The sequence below is a fragment of the Ailuropoda melanoleuca genome, chromosome 1 (genome assembly GCF_002007445.2).
Source record: "Ailuropoda melanoleuca isolate Jingjing chromosome 1, ASM200744v2, whole genome shotgun sequence".
Lineage (NCBI taxonomy): Eukaryota > Metazoa > Chordata > Mammalia > Carnivora > Ursidae > Ailuropoda > Ailuropoda melanoleuca.
Genome location: NC_048218.1, coordinates 193,054,288 through 193,076,967, shown reverse-complemented (window position 1 = coordinate 193,076,967; position 22,680 = coordinate 193,054,288). Strand labels below are relative to the sequence as shown.

Sequence of the window (22,680 nt, the reverse complement as noted above, 5' to 3'; positions counted from 1 at the left end):
GGCCATCTCGCCTGATGCAGGATTCCTCTACTGGAATGTCTTTGCTCTGAGGCTCCTTGTCATCCTGGCCAGGTTTTCTCAGAGCTACACCGTTGTCTCCTTCCGTCCTGGTCTCACAACCCAGCTCTCAGACCTAGAGCATCGTCTGAGGCTCTCTCTGCCAGTGCTGCTCCGTCTGTCCTTTATCCTTCCTCTCTTGTACTTCTGATGCTGTCTCAGCATCTGCATCCCCGCGGACCAGAACCGACATGGCTATAGGTGGTTTTGAAGACATTTTTAGAGTAGTCTGCATTAACCATTACAGCAAATGTTGAAAATCTCTCTATGTTGAGTACTGTTGAAAATAACTACAAATTTTTGATTAGTCACTTTTACATCGTCTTCCCTTAATGTCAAGCCAAAATGGAAAATACAGTCGGAGTTAATGGGGAGTGCACTGCTCAAGAGACAGGGGTCCCAGAGCCAACTCTGTCCCTGACCTTAAGGATTCCCTTAGTCAACAAGGAACTTGGTAGAGCCTTGCTTGCTTCGTGATACATGAGCTGGAAGGTCTCTGGGGTTTTTTGTGGGTTTTTTTGTCTTTTTGTTTTTTTCCCCCTAAGCTGTGAACGTGAAATAGTTTCTAAGAAGAGAGGTTGACTCCAGCCAATTGGTCCTAATAGTGTACACATTACATCTAAGTTTAAATTGAACAAACAGAAGTTAATACAAAGAAAAGGAACTCAGAAGTTGTGCCGTAATTGTCTGTATGTTGTTGTCCAACTTATATGTCAGATCAGTGACATCAAATGCCTTGGCACAAGTAATGGGGTTGAGCTAGCATCTCTGTGTTAGAGTGCTTCTGAGAGTTTTAATCTCCATGGTAAAACAAGATTATACATAAGTGCTTGGAAATGGAAGTCTTACTCCCCACAATATGGAATAAGAAGAGAGACATTTTAGTATAATTGCACCTTCGGCTATGTAATTCCCAGTGCTTATTGCTCCTTTCCATTCTGTAGCCTATCAGCTGTGGTCTAGAGGTAAGACCACTCTGCTGTTCCATGTAATGGTAACATTCAGTGGTTTATAAGCCCATCTATTCTGCAGCTGAATTTGATAATAAAAGCCCCTTCCTGTTCTGAGTCCATATAATCACACAGTTTTATTGAAGGTGGCCCTTTTTATAAACCACTTTTCCCCTCTTTCAGTGATCCTTCGTATCCTTAAAGTTTCTGAGCTTACTAATGATTCTGTGACATCGTGTTCTCATTTCTTTGTAGAACTTGGTCTTCTGGAACTTTTTTTTTTTTCAGATTGTCTTTTCTTTTAGACTCGATGCGTGTCTACATTCTCTTGTGTCTTTCATAAACATGTAGTAGCTAAGTGAGTGTTCATTAGAGAAGATAAAGCTGCTTATTTGAGGACTCTGAACCCCTAGCACTTTCGATTCTGCATTTATTTAATGTTTCTTATGTGCTGGATATCGTGATGGCTGTTCTTTCCTTAAGTGGGTGTTGGGACGGGGGAGCATGGAAAATACAACACTGAACTGATGAGGTGGTATAGTTCAGTGCCTTTCATGTTGAAATTTCATGTTGCTCTGTAACACTGAAAGTTGTAAATTATAATGGAATCATTATATGCCTATTCTCAGGAATGATACATAAAATATTTAATACCAGGTGTAGGGTTGTCATTACCCAAACAGAACAATATTAAAGAACTAGTACCACTTCATGTTAACTGAATATCCATTCTGCCTGAACTGAACGTCAGTTACGTGAATTCAGAATCTGAGGTTATATAGGCATTGATTCTGTTTGTGCAGGGAGCCAGAGAAAAGATAGAACTTATATACCTGTTTTATGCTTTTTTAAAAAAATATTTTATTTATTTATTTGACAGAGATAGAGACAGCCAGCGAGAGAGGGAACACAAGCAGCGGGAGTGAGAGAGGAAGAAGCAGGCTCCCAGCAGAAGGGCCTGATGTGGGGCTCGATCCCAGAACGCTGGGGTCACGCCCTGAGCTGAAGGCAGACGCTTAACGACTAAGCCACCCAGGCGCCCCTGTTTTATGCTTTTTATACTTAGTTCAAAAATAAAGAACTAACATTTCCAGTTTCCTCTCTCACTGGGATGTGATGCATTACGTGTATGTGAGCTGCTCTTGTTGCTTTTATACATTATACCTTTGCAGGGCAACCGTACCAGTTTATAATGTGAGACTCTAGCTCGACTCTATAATACAAACAGACATTTATTGAAAAATACTTTATTAACAAGCAGGTACAAAATGATTCATGCAACCCATTCAGTAAAACTTAGTGAAGCCCCAGTTGTCTGTTCTTTGAAGTGTTTTTTTGTTTGTTTTTCAAGAAGAGGGTTACTGGGGGCAGATGAGGCTGCTTATAATTGGCCTCAGACAGCCAACAACCCTCTTAAACCAATAGTTCTCAACTGGAGCAGTTTTTTGGCAATGCCTGGAAGCATTTGTGGTTGTCACAGCTCAGGGTTGGGGTGGTACTGTTGGCATCATAGAGGCCAGGTATGCCCCTCAGCGTTCTGCAGTGCATAGGACGGCTTTCCACAACAAAGAATGGTCTGGCCCAAAATGTCAGTAGTGCCAAAGGTGAGAATCTCTGTCCTCAACCAGTGGCTGGATACAGGACTGTTAGGTGATGAGGCCTAAGGTACCATCCCTAAAGTTAGAGCTATATGCTTTGTTGTCTTAGCCTCTCATAGTCTTGTAACTGGTCACATAGCAGATGTAGGAGTATCATTATGGTAGCTAATCCTTATATCTTTTTGAATTTTCATTTTACTAACTGGAAAAAACCTATATCTAACATTTATCATGCTAGTTAATGAACCATTTTCACTAATAAAATCTCATTTCCAACCGTCATTGTGCTAAGTAGCAAAACATCATTATTGATCAAGGCATGCATGAGTGACGCCCTTGTCGCAGCCACCTCTACTTTTTCAGCTTCCAATTTTGAGCTTCCAATAAGAAAACTTGCTGATGGCTACCACATTATGTGTCCTTGAGTAGCATGCTGGCAGCACCTGGTTCAGAGCTTAACCTACGGAACATGGACACATAATATCACACTCTCTATTTTGAAGTAAATCACAGATGCTGTGACAGATTGGCTCCCCAGAAGTTGTGTCTATGTACGTCCTATAGACTACCTCCGTGTGCTTTTTTTCATTTGGGTTGCCATGTCCTGAGTGTTTCCTTTGTGGAAGCTACAGACCTAGGTTGAGCCAGAGATCCAGATAGAAAGGAGTAAATCTCTTCCTGTCTCAGAGTTTACAGTTGAGAGAGGGACCGTGGGTAGATAAACATGTATGATACAAGGCGAAGTCAAAATCAAGTGCCGTAAAGGGCGCCTGGCTGACTCAGTCAATGGAGCATGCAACTCTTGATCTTGGAGTTGTGAGTTCGAGCCCCCACGTTGGGTGTAGAGATTACTTAAAAGTAAAAATCTTTAAAAAAACAGGTTACCATAAGAGACCTGTTGAAAAGTTTTATTAGGTGCAAAAGTGGGAGAGGCAGCAGGGTTACGACTTGGCAATAGCTACGTGAAGGAAATAACATTAGAGAAGGGTTTTAGAACATGGGTAGGGGCTGGGGTGAGTCTGTGTGTGGTCACATGGTGATTTAGCGGAGTTGGAATGAGTATCTGGGTCTTCTGACTCCTCACCAAGTGGATTTTCTTCTATCTGTCATAGTGATGGTAAGTTCTGAATTAAAGTAGAAAACTGGAGAAGTGAATGTATGGTTAAAAAATTATTTTTCCTCTCTAAAGCTATAGAAGAAAGCTTGTAAAACCATTTCTGATTTCATCTAGCACTTAATTTTACTTCTTTTGTCAAATACCATGTTCTGCACAAATGATAGGAGAGAACTTCTGGAAAAATTTATAGCAAAGCAACACTAGGTCGCTTTCTGTTCTAAATTTATGTACCTAATGTCAACGTCTTCTTTTCACTCATTGTTGGCTTTACATTTTAATTTCAAAAACTACTTGCCTGCCTCTGCTTGCTTTTTTCAAGAAAATAAGCGGATATGCCCCAAAGTGGCAGAGGATGCATTCAGTAGGCTGTCTCCAGTATGTCATAAGCATGAAAAAAGGTCAAATGAAGAGGAGAGTTCCTGAAGCTCTTCTTGGGAAGACAACACAGAACCAAATGGATTGATCAAGTCCTGGAGTCTTGGATAGGAGTTTCAGATTTAGGAAGTCTATTGCTAAGTCTCAGTCTGTATTCAGCTTACGCCAGGCCTCGCTGTGTTTGTGCACATAAGTGTCGCTTAACATTTCAAGCTGGGGTTTGCTCACAGCTTATGCCTCCAAGTAGTCATTGAACAGCATGCTAAAGGTGGTAATAGGTTGGGCCTCATTTAAGTTCACCTGGATGAGTTACCCTTTTGAAGGTCACCTTATCATGTGGCTTGGAAAACAGTGCTTTTATGATTCTTTGTTTATTAATGCCACTTGATAAAGGCTCAGTGAACCCTATGTAATTTCTCCTTTATAACGAAAGTCTAGTATTCAGGTAATTGAATACATGGCTACTTTAATTATTTTGTTACGGCTAATTGGTATTCACAGTGATCATGTTCTACAGCCTCTAAATGTATTGTTACCTTACAAGTTTATGGTTCAGCCCCGTTGGGTCGTTCAGGTCTCTGTTTTATGTCAGCATAACTTTTATGAGGTTCTTATATATTTTGTGTTCTGTGTAGCTCTGACAAGGAATAAAGCTCTTTCCCCTGCTCATATTTGCTTATGTGAGTCATGAGATAGAGATTGATCTTTGCCACAGATTATCCATATCACTGTGAAAGACTAAATCTCTGTCTATCTGTTGTGCGTGTCTTTCAGATTTGTTATAAGATTTGGAATGATAGGAAATACCATTATAGGGATTTCCTATTTAGGGTGATTTACAGTTGTTGCCTTTTCTCAACCATAGTAATCTCTGGCTTCATAGTATCCTCGGAAAATTGAGCAGGTATCTGCCTTGTTTTCTTCCCTGAGCTATTAAAATTGAACACTGGCATTTCAAGGAACTTTGTCATTTAAAGTGTACAAGCTTTCCCGTAGCCCAGAATCTTTCCTTAAAGTGCCTATGTCCAAGGTTACAGTACAAACTCTGAGCTAGGTGATTGTGATGTCACCAGGTTCTCCAGGCCATGTACCCTGTGCCACACCTCAGTCCTCAGGAGCAACCAGGCCTAAGAAGGCTGAGCTACTATGCCAAAAAGCTTTTGCTATGAAGAGTTACCTAGGAATGTACGTGGGAAGGTAAAGTTCCTATTAGCACCGTATGTCGTATCCATAATCTCGGTTTGTACGTCTGTTGACTTTATTATATTCTTTGTCATAAGCACCTTCAAATCCTTTCTGAAAAGAAGCAAGTCTTAAAGAAGTTAACACATGGGTACTTCATTTTGAATCTAGCTACCAACACGGAGTTAAAACATTGAAATATTTATGTGTTGGGTTTCTTAAAGAAAACTTGATTTCCATATTTTCTTTTTGTCTCTTGCATATGGGGGTGCTCTAGTTTTCCATAATGATCCACTTAAGTTCCGTCATGTTTTCAAGCCCAATCATGTTATCCCAAATCTAACAGGATCTAAAAACTAATCAGTGCACATTTCTTGCAGTGAGAGGAATAGTAAACAAGAGATGAGGGAAAATTTTTTATATTCATTTTTTTTCTAAGAAATGGTTCTATAACAATAAGTAATGTTGTAATCCTCTTTGTTTTTGTTCATTTACAAGGATTCTCTCTCCGTTAGAGTTCTACATAGAAGTTTTATTTCCTTGCACTTGGTTTACTGCTTTTTCGTAAGTTGAGTGTGACTCTCCATCCTTGGCAGCCATTAGCTTAGTCAATGTATTCCAGGCTTATTTAAGTTTCAGGATTCATATTGTGTGACTTTCCCTCCCAGCATCACATTAACTGTTTCAAAGCAATGTGCCATTAAAGAGCTGTGGCCGTGTTTCTTGCTTTGTTACTCTCCCCAGTGGATCTCAAACTATTGATTCTGTTGGCTGTCTAGGGAAAGATTTGTGATGTTAGGCTGTAGCTTGGTGGTTTCGGGTCTTTGGAGGTAGTTCCTTTTTAGTGTGCATATCTGATCTTTTCACACGTTGCTTTAAATTTTTTCAAAGATTACGTTTTAGAAAAGTGAATGAGGGTATTACTCTATATCCTTTATTTACATTGTTCCTCAAAATTAAATTTTTTGGTGCATGTAATCCTCAGTAGGCGCAAACAATATGTTTGTAGTATTGAATTCTTGAGTGTTTTCTAAATGACCATAATAGAATACCTATTACTTTTTCTTTGCGTTTTGAAAAATGTCTCACTGTGCACTATATGTGAACAAAAAAAAAACATTTAGTGCAAGTGTTCTAAGAACCATGGTGGGTAATGTCATACATTGAATGGGAGAGAGAATCAAGTGCTGGTACATTAAGGATTTTGTAGGTAAGATAATTTCCTTGCTATCAATAATTGTTCAAGTTGTTAAAACAATTTGGTTATTAATAGAATTACTGAATTCCTCACTCTTTGAGCTTCCATCTCATACTATGTTTCCATCTCATAGTCAGGGAATCATGTATGTGATGTTAATGTTTAAGAAATATTTTTCTGATTACAGAAATAGTAATTGTTCATTCTAGAAAATTTAGAAAGTATAGAACAGTCCAAATAAGAAAAAATATCCCACTATGCGTATCATATCCACTGTTAACATCTCGGCACAAGGCACTCAACTCTCCCTGCTCCTTCCTTAACCAAAATTAGGAATTTCCTGTATGTGCTATTTTATGACCTGTCCCCCCCCATGTAAAATTTTGATTTAAAAAATTATTCTATTAAAACATTATTTTTTAATGGCTCTAAATGGTCATTATGTCTGGACTAAAATCTTTATAATCAATATCCTGTTGGACCAAATCTTATTTATACAAACTTCTATTGTTCCCACTTGTTTGTTGCTTTAAGTAACATTGGTTTTATTTTCTTATATCTAAATCCTTGTGTGCTATTCTTAATATTTCCTAGGGTTAAATGCCTAAAATAAAATTGGCCACGTGATAAGCAGATTAATAATAACAAAGATACATGCACACATCCATCCATATATTTATATGTAGTTATTTTCATGAATTTTAGTGTACTCAATTTGTATACACTTTAAGATATTTATATAGTTAAATTCATTCTTTGTGATATATAGTTCTATGAGTTTTGACAAATGCATGCAATCGTGTAACCACCATTAGCAACAAGCCGACTAGTTCTCTTGCCTCAGAAAATTCCCTCCTGGGGTGCCTGGGTGGCTCAGTTTTTAAGCGTCTGCCTTAGTTGTTAAGCGTCTGCCTTCAGCTCAGGGTGTGATCCTGGAGTCCTGGGATCGAGCCCCACATCGGGCTTCCTGCTCCGCTGGGAGCCTGCTTCTTCCTCTCCCACTCCCCCTGCTTGTGTTCCCTCTCTCGCTAGCTCTCTGTCTGTCAAATAAATAAATAAAATCTTTAAAAAAAAAAAAAGAACTAAGATATCTTATTAAAAAAAAAAAAAGAAGAAAATTCCCTCCTGTGTCCTTTGACTACAAACTACATGTTTTGTTTTGTTTTTTTAATTTGGAAAATATAAAGAAGTAAGAATAACTAGAAATCATGCATAAGCCTACGATTCTGCTGTAACTTTTGTTAACATTTCGTTGAGTATCTTTCTGGTTTTTTCTTTCCCTAAAAAGAAAGAGATTATACTGTCCTTTATATTTATAATCTGTTCCTTTTCTTACTTAGTATATTTTGAGGATATTTTTATTTAATCATTAAATTGGTTTTTGTTGTTGCATCCCTGCAAGTCTAAACAACCCTCTTTTTAAATTTTTTTTTAAAGATTTTATTTATTTGACAGAGAGAGACAGCCAGCGAGAGAGGGAACACAAGCAGGGGGAGTGGGAGAGGAAGAAGCAGGCTCCTAGCAGAGAAGCCTGATGTGGGGCTCGATCCCAGAACGCCGGGATCACTCCCTGAGCCGAAGGCAGACGCTTAACGACTGCGCCTCCCAGGCGCCCCTAAACAACCCTACCTTGAACATCTTTGTATATAGTCATAATTACTTAAAAAAAGTCCTAAAAACAGAGTTTAGATCTCAGTGAGAATGTGTGTTTTAAAAATGTTACATTTTGTCAAATGGGTTTAAAAAGTGGTTATACCAAATTACATTCTGACCAGTCATGTATAGAAGAGCCTATTTTCCTGTATCACATTATTAATTACTATTTTACATTGTTGTCAGTTTAGTAGATGAATAATGGTATGTCATTATTTTAATTATCATTCTTTGATTTCTCTTAGGGTTGGTTTTTTTCCCCCATTTGTTTATTATTTGTATTTTTGTGTGCGAATTACCAGTGTATGTCATTTGCGTATTTTTCTTTTGGCTTTTTTGCGGGGAGGGGTAGAGGGCTTTTTTTTTTTTGAAGTGTTCTGTATTTTAGTAACTTTAACTCTCACAGTTACATATTGTGGTTTCTTTCTCTCTTTTTGTCATTTGCATATTCACTTGGTTTAATGATTTTTTTTTTAATGGAGGGTCTCATAAATCTATTCTTTTACATTTCCTTTATTTCTGTTTTGGGCGTATATGTTGAATTTAGAAATATCTTTTCTCTGTAGATCATATAGTCATGCATATTTTCTTCACACTTTGCTTTGTTAAAAATTCTTTGTTTACTTTTTCTTTTATGTTCCCGACAGGCTAGTCAGGTTTTTACTATGTTGTACCAAGGAGCCATAGATTATTATGTACTTGCATATGAATATATTTTAATGTAATCTTAATATTGTATCTTTTAAAATTTATTCATATGCTTTCAAGCAGCATGAACTTTTCATTGAAATCTTCTCTTCAAACTATAGCAGTACAGTGACTTATCTGTGTCCTAACTTAAGGAAGTTTTCTGATTTTTTCCCCCCATTGCCACCTTTGGTTTGCATTTTAGATAGATATTGTCTATCAGATTTCCTTGTGACATTAGGAAAAAATACTGCTTCTATTGTTAAATAACTTTTGTTTGTTTTTAACATGCTGCAGGACATGGAAGACAAAGTAAGTAGCAAGCAATGACTAAGCAATTAAACAAAGCAGAGTGTGGAAGTCACCCTCACACAAGGTTGAGCCAAGTGACCCTTGATCACCTGGCAAAAAAATGTGGTGCAAGACACAAGGGTGGGAATGCAAAATACATACTTGTTGAATATCTTAAAATTACTTGTCAAGTGTGTATTCAGCATTTACTGAACAAAAATACATTAAAAACTTTCCTAACTTGGGATGAGACAGGCAGGTCTGTTCTCAGAGATAAAGATCACTTAAATGTAATGATCAGGATACATACAACAGTTTGAAAAATGCATTTTTAAATTAACCTTGAAAAACATCGATAAGTAACTATCTTTATCATTATTTTTCAAGTATCAAAAAAATTTTATTACCTTTTTTAATTTTGAAAAAATCTTATAAATTAGAAATGGGATGATTGAGTTTTAGAATTGCTTTAACTATTTTTATTTCTTGCTATTAATTTTTAATTATTCAAACATTTACATTTTAATTATTCAAACATTTAGTGGTTTTTGCCCCTAATGAACTAAACTAAAAAAGAAAATAGACCAATAACGTGTACTTGGGTGCAGGTCTCAATGGGTAATTTAAGGGTTCTCAAACACAAGATTTATGTAGAAAATGTCATATAGGCATTTTGTTGTTCAGAAAAAGAAAAAAGGTTAATAACCATGTGGTTTATGCTCAGAATAAAATTTAAGTTTTATTGTACAAAATATTAATCCTTGAAATTACTCTTCAAAAGAAGTTAAATAAAACTGTCTGTGCTGTATTCTGATATTTTTTGACAAAGTAGGACACAGCTGTCACAGTAAAAAAAAAATACAATGTAGACTTCTTCTTTACATTTAAATACAGCAATCATCATCTTATTAATATTGTTCTATGGCAGAGACCTAATAGACTGCAAAAATCTTCAGCTTTGTGTACTTATTTCTAATGTAATTTATACTTGACTTTTGCTTTGCTGTTGCTGCTTTTTCTTGATATAGTGTATTCTTCATTTCTTTTTTTAGGCTAAGCAGCTGGAAGAGAAAGATAGAGTGATAAAGAAGCAGGATGCATTCTACAAAGAGCAGCTGGCTAGACTGGAGGAGAGGGTATGACTATTTCTTGTCATTGATTTCTCTTCTAGAACCACATGTGCAACTTTCCCATATATTTATCTAAGCATCAATAATTAGAACTATAGCTGCTTTTCCTAGTTACAAGGAAGTGAAGAAGCCAATCAGGTAGATCATTCTCACAGGGGATGTCATTTCTTGTTTGGTGGTTTTGGGGTATGGTCGTGTTGTTGGTTCAATGAGGCATTTACCACTCTGCAACTGCCCCAGGTGTTTTGTCCCTAAATGTTTAGAAACTGCACTGCTTCCAGGTCAAACAGTAGAGTGCTACTCTCGACTTTCCCTAACGTTGGCAAAACTTGAGTGGGTTCATGGAAATGGAAGTGTTTTAAGGGCTATGTTGTCTTTGTGTAATCTCAGTTTCACTGCCTTTGTGACTGAGAAATGGGCAGGAGTTGAATAGTAGGACTTAGGAAGAAGAGTTAAGAGGAGGAGTTGAGTCACTACCTCTGGGCGGCCCTAGAGTTTGACAGAGATGCAAAAGCAGGAATTAAAGCTAAAACAGAAGGAGACTGTGGGTTTTAAGATTGGGAGTTGGAGCCACCTCATCAGTGCCCCTGTTCAGTAAAGTAGATTTGTCTAGAATCCTTTCACACATGGGCCATACAAAGCTAGGTCTCTCTTCCCTTTGATGGAAACCCCTAAAATTTGGTTTGTTTAGAGTAAGATGTTAATGAGAAAGTAGATAAAATAAGAAATACAATATTAAGTCCCATTCAGTACAGTTATTTACACATTAAATATGTTCCCCAGTGTCTGTATGTTGCTAGTGTATGTGCGTCTTGCATGCAGGGGTCATTTCTTCATTCATCGAACAGGTGTCTACTTAAGCACCTAATACATGTTAGGCCTTGGGCGAGTGCCGGAGATATGCTAGTGAAGAAAATGAACTAAAGTTTTGTCCTCAGGGATCTGAAATGTATATAGTGGACAGCAGGTTGCAATTCTATGGATGAGCAATAAAGCAGAGAAAAAGGAGTCCCAGGGCCTTGGAGTGTAGGTGGGGGGTCTGGTGGAGAGGGAGGTCCTAATATGTGGCATTTGGTAAGAGGTCTGCAGTAACGGGGAGCCAGCCAGTGCCAGAGCCCTGAAGCAGGGTTGTGTGTGGCGTGTTGAAAAGGCTAGAGGGTTTGTGAATGGAAGAGCATGTTGGCTGTTGTCTTGGGCAAGAACTGAAACAAGAGAGACCTAGTAAGAGGTAATGGCAATAATTCAGAAAAGGGATAGTGATGGCTTGGACCCAGCCGCTAGCCATGGAGGGAATGAAGCACGGGGTTGGATGTTTCAAAGGCAGAGCTGATCAGGCTTATTGATTGGTTTTGATCATGAGTGAAAGGAAGAACTGAAGGATACTCTATATCTATGGCTTTTATACCTAGAAGGATGGATACGGATCTGGATGTGGGTAGTGGAGAAAATTAGGAATTTGATTTTAAATACTTTAAGTTTGGGATATTTGTTAAGACATCCAAGTAGAGATGGTAAACAAGCATAGAGTGGAATAGTTTATGGCAAGAGTGAGCAAATTTTTTCTGTAAAATGCCAGATAGGAAATCCTTTAGACTTTGCTGGCCATGTATGGTTTCTGTCACGATGACTCAACTCTCAACTCAGCTGCTCAGCTCTGCCACTGTAATGTGACAGCAGCCATAGCCAGCATGTCGGAGAACAAGTGTGACTGCATTCCAATTTATGGACCCTGAAGCTTGAATTTCACATGATTTCCGTATGTCATGAAATACTCTTCTTTTGATCCCCTCTCGCCCCCCAGCCATTTAAAAACCCGAAACCACTCTGAGGGCTGTATACAAACAGAGAGCAGGCTGGGTTTGACTCATGAGTTCTAGTTTGCAGAACCCTGGTTTAGAGCGCAGCCTGACTTGGATTGAGTATACTGAACGGACATTTACCTGCTGAGTTTTTGTAGCACGTTACATCAAATTTCAGTTTCTTCAGCTGTAAAATGAGGATATAATAGTACTTACCTCACGGATTTGTTAAATGAGCTCATTCTCATAAAAAACCTCCAGCAGTGTCCCGCACAGTGTAACACTCAGCTCTTAGTGTACCTCGACCCTTCCAGAGCACCGTACCTGATAGTAAATGTTAGCTGAATAAAATGAACGACTGATAGTTTTTGAGATGATTTACCCAGCACCTGTCTTTTTCCCACCCAGTGACAGTTTTCTTTGCCATCAAGTATTACTGTGCTAGGTACCTTTTGGATTTGTCATTCATCGCTGTCAGGTACAAGGAAAGGCAATGAAAAATATTCACCCATTTCTCATAAATCCACCGATTTGATGGAGGTAATTCAGTGATTAGTGTGATATACTGAGAGGATTCACTCTTGGCAGGTGAAACGGGTCTGCTCAGCAGCTAACTTGTTTTTGGCCTCAAGTTAGAACAAATGGTGGTGGATCAGATGGGGACGGTGTGATGATGTCAAATCATGGCAGTCAGCATCTTTTGATACAGGCCAATACACAGATTTTTCCTTTTTGAAGATGAGGCTGGAAAGTAGTTACTTAGGAATTTTAAGTGAAAACTGAGTACCAGTGAGCTTAGAAAAATCCCAAGGTGGAATAATCACACTGCTATTAGTTAATACCTAGTAACTCCAGGCTGGACTTGGAGTCAGAAGGCAGGGTTCTGTCGTCTAGTTATTTCACAAGTCACCTAATCTCTTCTGGTCTCTGCTTCTTTATCTATGAAGTGGGAATAATACTCTGTTCCTTGCTCATGTTTGTGAGTTATTGGGGGGACCAGATAAGACGATGTATATAAAAGCTCTTGGAAACTGAAAAAATGCTTAACAAAAGCCGTTGCCATTAAAGAATATCTACTTACTTTCCATTGTGTACAAAACACTAAAAATCATGAAATTACTTTAGTATTGTTCAACGTCCTGCTGTCTTCTCCCCATTTTTGTAAAATCATGTTTATTTCTGCCATTCCTGAAGTAGCTACATTAATTTCGTTCAATTGGGTTTCTTCCAGGAGTATTTGCGAGATGTAGGTCTTCAGTGATCAAGCATTTTGTAGGCGTAATGCAGGAGATTTTATTAAAAAGAGTTCCCCTTGTATTGTGATGACAGTATAAAGTGCAATGTCTCACCATTTCTATTAGAAGTTCTNGTTTCTTCCAGGAGTATTTGCGAGATGTAGGTCTTCAGTGATCAAGCATTTTGTAGGCTTAATGTTAGGAGATTTAAAAAGAGTTCCCCTTGTATTGTGATGACAGTATAAAGTGCAATGTCTCACCATTTCTATTAGAAGTTCTATATACAGTTCGTGTTTGAAGAGGTAAAAGTGCTGAANTATATACAGTTCGTGTTTGAAGAGGTAAAAGTGCTGAATCCAATAGTGCATAATGTAAGAAAAATGATTGTAATATTATGATAACTTGTAGAATCACCTAATGTACCGCATGAAATACAGGTTGCCTGTAGTTTAAAAGGGGTCTAAGTATATGTCTTTATTTAAACCAAATGAAATGATGAAACCATAAATCAGATACCAGGTGGTGTATGTATCATTACTAGAGGGGGAGCATTGATCAGTCTTTCAGAGAATCATTCCAAAAGTGATCCCCATCAACTGGATTAACACCATCATTATGTGCGTGATCACTTCTAGATGGCTCATGTCTTACTACTTGAACTGTTCATTTTCATTGACTTGATACAAATTTCTTTTGAGACTCTGAACCCAAGTCCCCTTAGCACGTGGAGCACATTCAATTCTATAACACAGCGTGGCTTGCCTCTTTGAACTATTTCAATAAATTCTATCAATTAGATAATTCCTGTGTGTGAATGGAGCTTTCTCCTCCCATGTATTCATATTGGTTAGTTCACCAGGAGTCTGAGATAACTTTCTCCTATCACTGCCTCGTGGGGAGAAAGAAGTATAATTTAACTGGACATCAATTCACCCTTCCCGCAACCAGTATTCCGAAAGCAGTAACTCTTGATTGAGAAAGAAAGTCGAAGCCATTTGAAAAGTTTTTCAAGTCCTTATTTCATTGTAAAGATTGCTGGCTTTCTCAAACAACATTGACTTAGATGTGAAGTGAACTTCTATATTTTAATAATATTTGTGAGATCACAGGTGTGTGGCCTAACTGAAAGAGACTTGAGTATTAACTCCTTGTTGTTGATTTAAGAGACGTGGAGGATACTGATTCCTGATTGGTTTGATAAGAGGAAGCCCAGGGCAAATGTTTTTAGGAAGCTTTCCACAAATCACTAAGGGAATGCTCCATAGTGTTTTATATACCTCTCTTAATGGTGCCACATTTATGATAATTGTGATTTGTTATCCGTGTTTACCACATAAATTCCTTGACGGTAAAGGTCATTTTCTCATCTCTATATTTTCCACAACTCACATGGTAGTTCAGTGAATAAATCCTGGATTTACTAAGCTACCATAAAATTATGTCTTAAGCAATTAATATGTAGTTTTTGACTATCCATAAAGTACCTGGTATCTTCTTCACTTGTCATTTAAATTAATAATATATATCTATCCTATGAGAATCAGGTTTGACTGTCTTGATATTATTTGTAGCAGTCATCATCATTGTGATAGTAACTCACAATAACATTTATTGCACATTTACATGTGCTGGACACTTGGTATGGGTTATGTCATTTTATTCACACAGACAGTCCTATGAGGTTGTCAGTCCTGTTGTTTAGATAAAGGCTCTAAGGCTTCAAGTAACTTGCCCAAGAATATCCAACCAAAACATGTGGATCTGAGGTGGGTCCAACACCTGAGCTTTTAGTCGTTAGCCAGTACTAGCTTTAAAATTGTTAGTTCTGCACTCAAGGGTTAAATCCTGTTGGTTGTGCGTTAGCTCTTTGGGTGGTAAGTTAGTTCTTTTTGGCTTCTAATACAACTTTTTAGTTGTAAAATGTTAATGTAATGTAAGATGTTAAAATGGGGTTAATGCTTCCTCATAATCTACAAGATTGTTAAGCATTCAAAATGCAGAATCTTCTCCCCAGGATTTGGTACTTCCTGGGGACATTTGGCCAAAAGGGAATAATAGAGTCTTATTACCCAGCAGCTACAGCATGATACCTCTCAGAGTCATTTTAATATCTAGTTGTGCTGCTTCTACTTTGAAGTAAGAAAGCCGTAGTCACTGAAGCACTTAACACATGTTTTTGAGCCATTCATTCATTCGTTCATGGTGTTGCTGTCGGATAGTCCCATCATTCCATCTCTAGAAAGAAACAGTTAACTTTTGATAAGCCGCTTTGATGGTCATTTCATTAGAGTCTGGATTGCGTTCATGTTCTTCGGGGAATGTGTATTTTCCAGTAGTCTGTTAGCCCTATGGGAGGGAAGTGAGAAGCAAGACCAGGCCATAGTTTGAGAGGGCAGAGTCCAGATTCTCCCAGGGATCTTTCATGATGAAGGACCCCCTTCTCTGCAAGACATCTTGGAGATGTGAGTTCTTTGATGATTAGTGTGTCTTCGTGTCTAACTTCCCAATCATGAACTTGAATTGATTTGCTCTACTGAATTCACTTTGCTCTTGGCTTTCTTAAGAATGGTGGGGTTTGGCACAGTGTGAAGAGTGCTATAAAAGCCTTGGTGACTTGAGGAGCTGAGGGAGATCAGAGGGCTTAGTTAGATACAGTCATAATGTTCAGATCAACAGGGTAGTGGGATCTGTGTTGCTTTCAGTTTATAGGCTCCTCGGGACTTCAGGAGCTATTTGCATACACACTGCAGTCAATCCCATACAATTAAGGAGAGGGAATTGTACAAGCTGGGCAAAAGAAAGCAGTGCAAAGAGAATGGTGAAAAATAAATTGTCATTAAGAAGAAAAGTACTTTACTAGTTCGTCACCTGTGGAGAGAGTTACTAATTAAATTCTAAGGTTGTGCTTACTTACACCAAATGAGCAGTTTTTAAAAACCTTTTACTTATAGTGGGTGGCATATCTTCCATTGCATCATAAAGTGTTGGGCTCATCTGTATGATTAATTGGCTTTTTTGATTGCTTGACTTCTTTGTCAATTAGTACCTTGGTTTCTCTATTCCTCTGTGCAAAGCTTGGGGGAAAATAACGCCAACAATGATAATAAAAAGAAACGACAACAGAACGGAATATTGTCAGCCCAGTGTGCTGCTTATGGGAAGAAATTATTATGTATTTTTACTACCAGATGAAGTCTGTCATTATAAAAATACTTCATTGAGTGAAGCTTGGTCAGCCTTTTGATGGGATTAATACAGGATAGAATCACAGATCACTGACATCTAGGATACTAAAACATAAACAGTCTTTTCTGGGGTAGGAAGATAATTTAATAAAGTCTGTTTATGGGATAAAAAAAAAAAACCCCTCTGATATTTCCCACCCTAAAGGGCTTTCTAAACAGTCGTCGATGATTCTAGGTCATATGGGTAGCTCATATACACTAAATTATTGTGTGTGCTTTAGCAAATTTAACACAATAGTTAAAAGCATAACTTTGTGGTAGATAACCAGCTCGCACTTGTCAACCTAGAGATATATGTTATTCCTTTGACACACTGAATTTTTGTACTGGTTTCCTCATTCATCTTGAAATCAAGGCCGATTCCCTGTGGCCTGAAGTTACCCAGAGTTGCAGAAACAAAGTTCTGTGGTCCAGGAGTTGGACACGGAAGGTGATAGAAGTCAGCGACACTTTTAATTGTAATGCTATCACACATGACAGGGGTTTCAGGAGTGGTTTGCCAGCATGTACCTTGAGTTGCTCTTTTTTTCCTCATTAACAAGCAATGATAGTTCACATAAATGTGATCTTAGATCTTCATTGTTAGGTAGAAAAATTAATAAGGGCCAGTATCATCATATCTTTTGCTAATATAATGGACATATTTATTTTTAACGTAGGTTCAAAGACCTGAACCCTTTTACACTCTTCACTACCTCCCTAAAGGAAGCTTATTGTCGCAGATATTCCAAAAGCAGCAAGCAGGAATGGACTCCTTCCGCCCCTCTTCTGTTTTGTTCTCCTGCAGGGGAAGGGAGCTATCCATGCAGTGTGGTGGATATGGGGTTCTTACCTTAATTCATTATTCAACAAGTCCTTCAAACGCATTGGCTTTTCTGTTAACCTCTCTGAATTTCCTAATGGGAAATGTGGTTTGGGTAACCTTGAAATGCTTTTTAAATCTGGCTTTAGGGATATGCGACTTACATTCTTTTCTGGGGTGAGCCTGTTAAAAGTGCATCCCGTGAAAATTATCCCTTTAACTGGAGCCAGTTTTTCTGTGCCTAACTTTAGAGGAAAGATTTGCAAATCACGGGATCAGCACTTAATTTGGGGCTCTATTTACCATGTAGGCTGTCAAGAAGTATTAACCTGAAGGTAAGTTGAGAACATGGAGTACAAAGCTATGAGCTGATGGCACACAGTACACCAGGTATTAAATAGCATTATCCGTCCTGCTTGCTACAGTAAATAGGATTTCACCATTATGATGTGTCAGGGCTTTCAGTGAAATCAAATTTACAAGACACTAAACTGCCATCCTTTCTGCTGAGCAGCTTTATTCTGGGATCTTGCTTTCATATTAATCCTGTTGGTAGGAAATACTTGTACCAATTGTGCATGGAAATTATAATTTAATGATCTCTTCCTTTTCTCTATTCAGAGCTTAGAATGGATCACTGTGCTTTGCAGTGATAGCCCCAGGGCTCTGAGAAAGAGATAATACAGACTTCAGCTTTAAAGCCCGGTATGGCCTTTTTGTGAGTGCTTGTAATGATCCTAAGTGCTAAGACGCCAACAATATGGGTTGCATACTTTCTCAACTCTTCACATTTCCTTTACCTCGGGAAAGACCATACCATAAAATAATTAAATTCTGTTTACCATGACTGTGTTTTAAAACGATATGCCACTTGAATGTGTAAAGACAAGGTGAGAAATAAAGCGTTATGAAATCCAGGGAAAATTAATTTCACTTTTAAAGATTCTGTTTATTTTGTGTGGGGAGGCTCAGCAAGGCTGTTTTATTTGTAAAACAGTTAATACTCCCTTTCCTTTCTTTGGGATCTTTTCTTGCTATTGGTAGAAACATTGCAGCCAGGAAGTCATTCTGTGTTTCCGGGCGAATGTGATTGAAAATGGGTTGGATCTCTGAATCTTCTTTGCATTCAGTTTCATAATTAGTGATTGTTTTGCTTCTTGATATCTTGTTTATTTATAAATTTCGAATGTACTCCATTTAGGCAGACTAGCCAATGTTTATTTCCCTGTTTTACTGACTGAGAAATTAAAATACACGAATATTAATTTTTTTTAAAGAAAATTGCAGGGCTGGTGTTAGAAAATGCTCTTGAATCTCAGTTTTATGTTCAGACCGTGAGCCAGCTGTGCCTCTATAAGGGATTACATTTCAGCACATTAGCTTCAGTTAGAAAGATATATTTGGTCATTAAAACATTTGCAAATAATATTAGCTCATAAGATCACCAAAGAAGAAGGGCCCACATCTGAACTTGGCATGTAAAGCAGGTTGGCACAGGGAGGGCAGCGTTCAATAAAGGGAACCCAAATCCAATTTGGCCACAGAAACTGAGATAGGATTTTGATCGTGGTCTTTCTTACTGGAATTTTCAGGGGCTAGAGGGAATCCTTGTCTTTTACCATTTATTCCGGGACACATTTGTTAAACTGCTCCAGTGAGCCAGGCGAGTGTGTGAAGGGATAGTGACAAATACGAACGGCACAAACACCCTTTGGCATCCGGTACAGAGCTTTCACTTGCCACCCTGGACCCGTGGAGGCTATGCCAGACTCTTATTTTCCAGAGCAGAAATGTTTTGTGAGGAGTAACTGCTACTTTTGTCTCAGAGAGCAGGGGATTATGGGATTTAGAGGGGAATTCCGTGGGTTAGAGTGAGTCAACAGGTTAATTGCTCAGATAAAGACCCAGTGAACTGGTGGCCTTAAGTAGCGGTCTTTGAAAATAAATATTAAATATGTAAGCTCCACGAAGCCCAGAAATATTTCCTTCTTTGATCACCACGCTGTGTTTGGCACATAGTAGGCACTAGATAACTTGTAAAAATTAATGTGTTTGTCAGGAAGTGGGATGGGTTCCATGGCAAATAATTTTGAGGAATGTTAAGTTTAAGCTGAACAGATTTCTTTACTGTAGGGCCTTCTCAGAGTTTATATACATTCAGAGCTTCCAACATGATGATACTGCATGCCATGTTTCAGCATTACACTCAAGCCACGGAATCTTTTTTTCAAGAAACACTAGCTTATCCCAGCACACCATCTGAGGTTTGCTGTGCCCTGCACAACGCCAGTTCCTGTAGCTTTGAGTCCTTCCTAGGACGTTGGGGTCAAGAAGCCATAGCGTTTCATTAGTAGAGTTCCTAATTTGAAGGCATCTGAGGACCAGCAGCCATGCTAGAATGGCCTGCCTTTGCACTGTGTTGTAAAAAGAGGAGACAGATGAGAAAGAGGCCTGAGGATTCTTGAGGTCCTCTGGAGTGGGAGTTGTTCACACTTTTAATTCTCTTTATAATCTTTAGTCTTTCTAAGAATCTCTAGAAAACTATGCCTGTAATTTTCAGTGTTATATTTATATTCACAGTCCTTATTCAGGCTTGCATTATTCCAAGCTCTGCAGAGTTGGGAGCCCTGGGTAGTGAGGTTTCACTGGGGCCCTTCCATCTCAGGACCCAGAGTCATGCCCTTTAGCCTAGGACTTGCACATCCTTGGGTGAAGAATCAGGCATGGGGGCTGATGCCACCAAGGATTGAGGGTCCAAATAGGAATTTTCTTCTCTTTCATAAAATGAAGTAGGATGGTAATCAAATTAGATAAATATTTAATTATCCTTGCAGGCCTTTAAAAATCTTCCCACAAGTGTTTACCAAGATCTAGAGCTGGAGGAATAAAGAAAAGAAGTATTAACACCTTCCTTTCCTTCAGAGCCTTGAGTTTTCTGTGACCCTTCAGAAAGAGTTTATAGGACTGGCTATTATTTGATGAGGAAGCTGTAAGGTTTGCTTGCCGAGGTCAGAAAATGCAGTCTTTCTATCCAGTGGGTTAAGCTGAATGAAGGTCAGTAGTCCAGTGCTCTGTAATGGCGTTCTCTTCCAGAGCCTGTTAAAAACAAGAGATCCAGGGAGAATAATGTGGCCACAGTACCGTACCCTCTATTAGTGGTTCTCATTTAGGTCTAGAAGGACAGGAACCTTGTCTGTTCAGTGCTGTACCCTCAGCCCCTGGAACACTGCCTAACACATAGTAGGTGCTTTGTAAATCTTTATTGAGTAAATGAATGGGTAAGTTTTCAGGAGGTAAAAGGCTCTAATCTCAACCACGGTCCATGTGATTTAGATTCATCTTCCAGGTCGCTCAGTGTACACCTTACCTCAGGTTACACCTTATCTTGCAGGTTTTCTCCGAGATTTCGGTGAAGGTCCTTCTGCCCCAGTCATGCTAGCTGCTGGTATTAATGCAACCGCGTATCTTACTTACATAAAATTAAACATTAGTGTAGATACCACTTTTTGAGCAAACTCTGAAAGTAATTAAATCATATTGCCTAAACAGTGTTCTTAGCCATTACTTTTGTATGACTTTGAAGGGGAGGGTAAACAATTTTATCGACAAGCCCTGTCCTAATTAGAATACTCAACCTCATGTATTATCCCCAAGCGTGGCTTTCGGTGAAAATGCTCTTTGGGACTTCGCACTGCGGACACCCTTGCTGTTCAAGGCTGTTGGCCGAGAAATACAGTATCTGTGTCAGTATCCTCAGCAGCACCCCCGAAACAGTTACTGTCTACTGAGGGGTTATTATTGGACAGGCAGTGTATGAAATGACTTAACACCATCCTTTTAACCCCAGCACAGACCTTTGGCGGAGGTATTTTCTCTCTTCACCACCCAACCTGTTGTTGTTGATTTTGTCATTGAGGCTCAGAGACCTCAAGTAACTTGCCCTGAGTTTCCCAGCTCGTGCAGCCAGGCCTCTGTCTTCCTTCTCAGCAACAGCCTTTCCTTCTGTGTGACCGTTGCTTTCTGGCCTTACATTTATCATGCAGTTCCACGCGCCTGCCCCCACTTTAAGAGATTTTTGGTGGAAATGGGCATGACACTTTTAGAGCCACTAGAGTTTAGGAGCGGATTCTCAGCTGGGTTTCCCTTGGCATCTTCTGTAGCTGGCTTCTCTCATAAACTCAGCGCCAGTAGGCTTACTTAATCATGGATCGTGTTCCACAGTAAAGAGAAATTACACCAGTTTCATTATAGGGCATGGGTCAGATGATGGATACAGTTCATCTGGTGAAGTACACCGGCTACACTGTAGGAGAGAGAAGGGTCTGAGGACCAGGCCTTACTCCTCTGGGGGAGTGGAGAGAAAGAAGGTGGTCTGAGAAATACCATGGGAAGAAACATCCAGAAATCAAAGTTCCATGCCAAGCTAGATCAGCCAAGGTAATGTTGGGACTTAGTGTGATGGCAGCAAGGGGAGAATGGGATGTGGTATCCTGAGTGATCCCCTTCCAGCTCACACTTTTGCCCCCACAGTCCTTCTTTGCCATGGCTCACTTTGCAGAATCATTTCTTTCTAGTACACCTCTGGTGGGGTGGCCCTTGAACCACTGTATCCGCAGTAGCCCAGCCTTCTTATTCGCCTGCTGGTTAGATTGTATACATAAGGAATCTTGGGCATAAACTTCCTGTAAATTTAGATTATGGTCACACAAATAGGAGTTTACTGCCAATTTCCTTCCTCTAATTTAAGGCTACAGATAGTTCTCCTATCCTAGAGCTATTTGAACTTCCAACTCAGTGGCTTCCCTAGACTCTGCCTCAGAATTAACCCGAGTAATTTATAAATCTCAGAAATCCACCACTCAGTCAACTACCTGGAAGCTGTTTTTTCATTTAACCTCTTGTGATAGTCTCTGTCTGCTGCCTCAGCGTCATGCACCAGATAACCTGCAGGCTTGCTGTCTCTCTGTACATTCCTCTGCCCTGTGTTAGACATCCTCCTTTTAGGGGATGTGGAGCACCTACTGTGTGCCTGGGTATCATGCATGGTAGCTACCCGAGATACACAGAGTAACTGAATCAAGCACAGTTCACCTCTTGTCTCTCCTCGCTCCTCCTCGCCTTTACCTTTTGTTAATATCAGTATTTCTAGAACTTAATTCCAGTGTAATTCTGCCTTGTCCAGATGGACTCTTATGTGGTGTGACTTAGCACAAATACAGGCAGGAGAAGGGAAGTTTAAGGCGGACAGTTGAGATACTCAGGTTATCTCCTTGGTAGGCAGTCCACGTGTTGAGATCTGTTTTTCTGCTTATCTCACTACCATTCAAATAAAAATGTAACTAGAACTACAGTGAGTATTTC

The 22,680-nt window shown here is 39.1% G+C and overlaps 1 protein-coding gene across 2 annotated transcripts in view; it reads left to right on the top strand.

The window, feature by feature from the left end:
• CHCHD3 (coiled-coil-helix-coiled-coil-helix domain containing 3) overlaps positions 1–10,265 on the top strand; it is a 137,457-nt gene extending 127,192 nt beyond the window's left edge. The window contains exons 5-6 of one of the 2 annotated variants that reach the window (XM_034672309.1): positions 9,115–9,129; positions 10,161–10,265. In XM_034672309.1, coding sequence (XP_034528200.1) covers positions 9,115–9,129; positions 10,161–10,250 — 105 coding nt within the window. In that variant the 3' untranslated portion in view covers positions 10,251–10,265. The remainder of the gene's footprint in view (positions 1–9,114; positions 9,130–10,160) is intronic. The other variant, XM_034672312.1, reaches the window with a different exon arrangement.
• Positions 10,266–22,680: the final 12,415 nt, after the last annotated feature.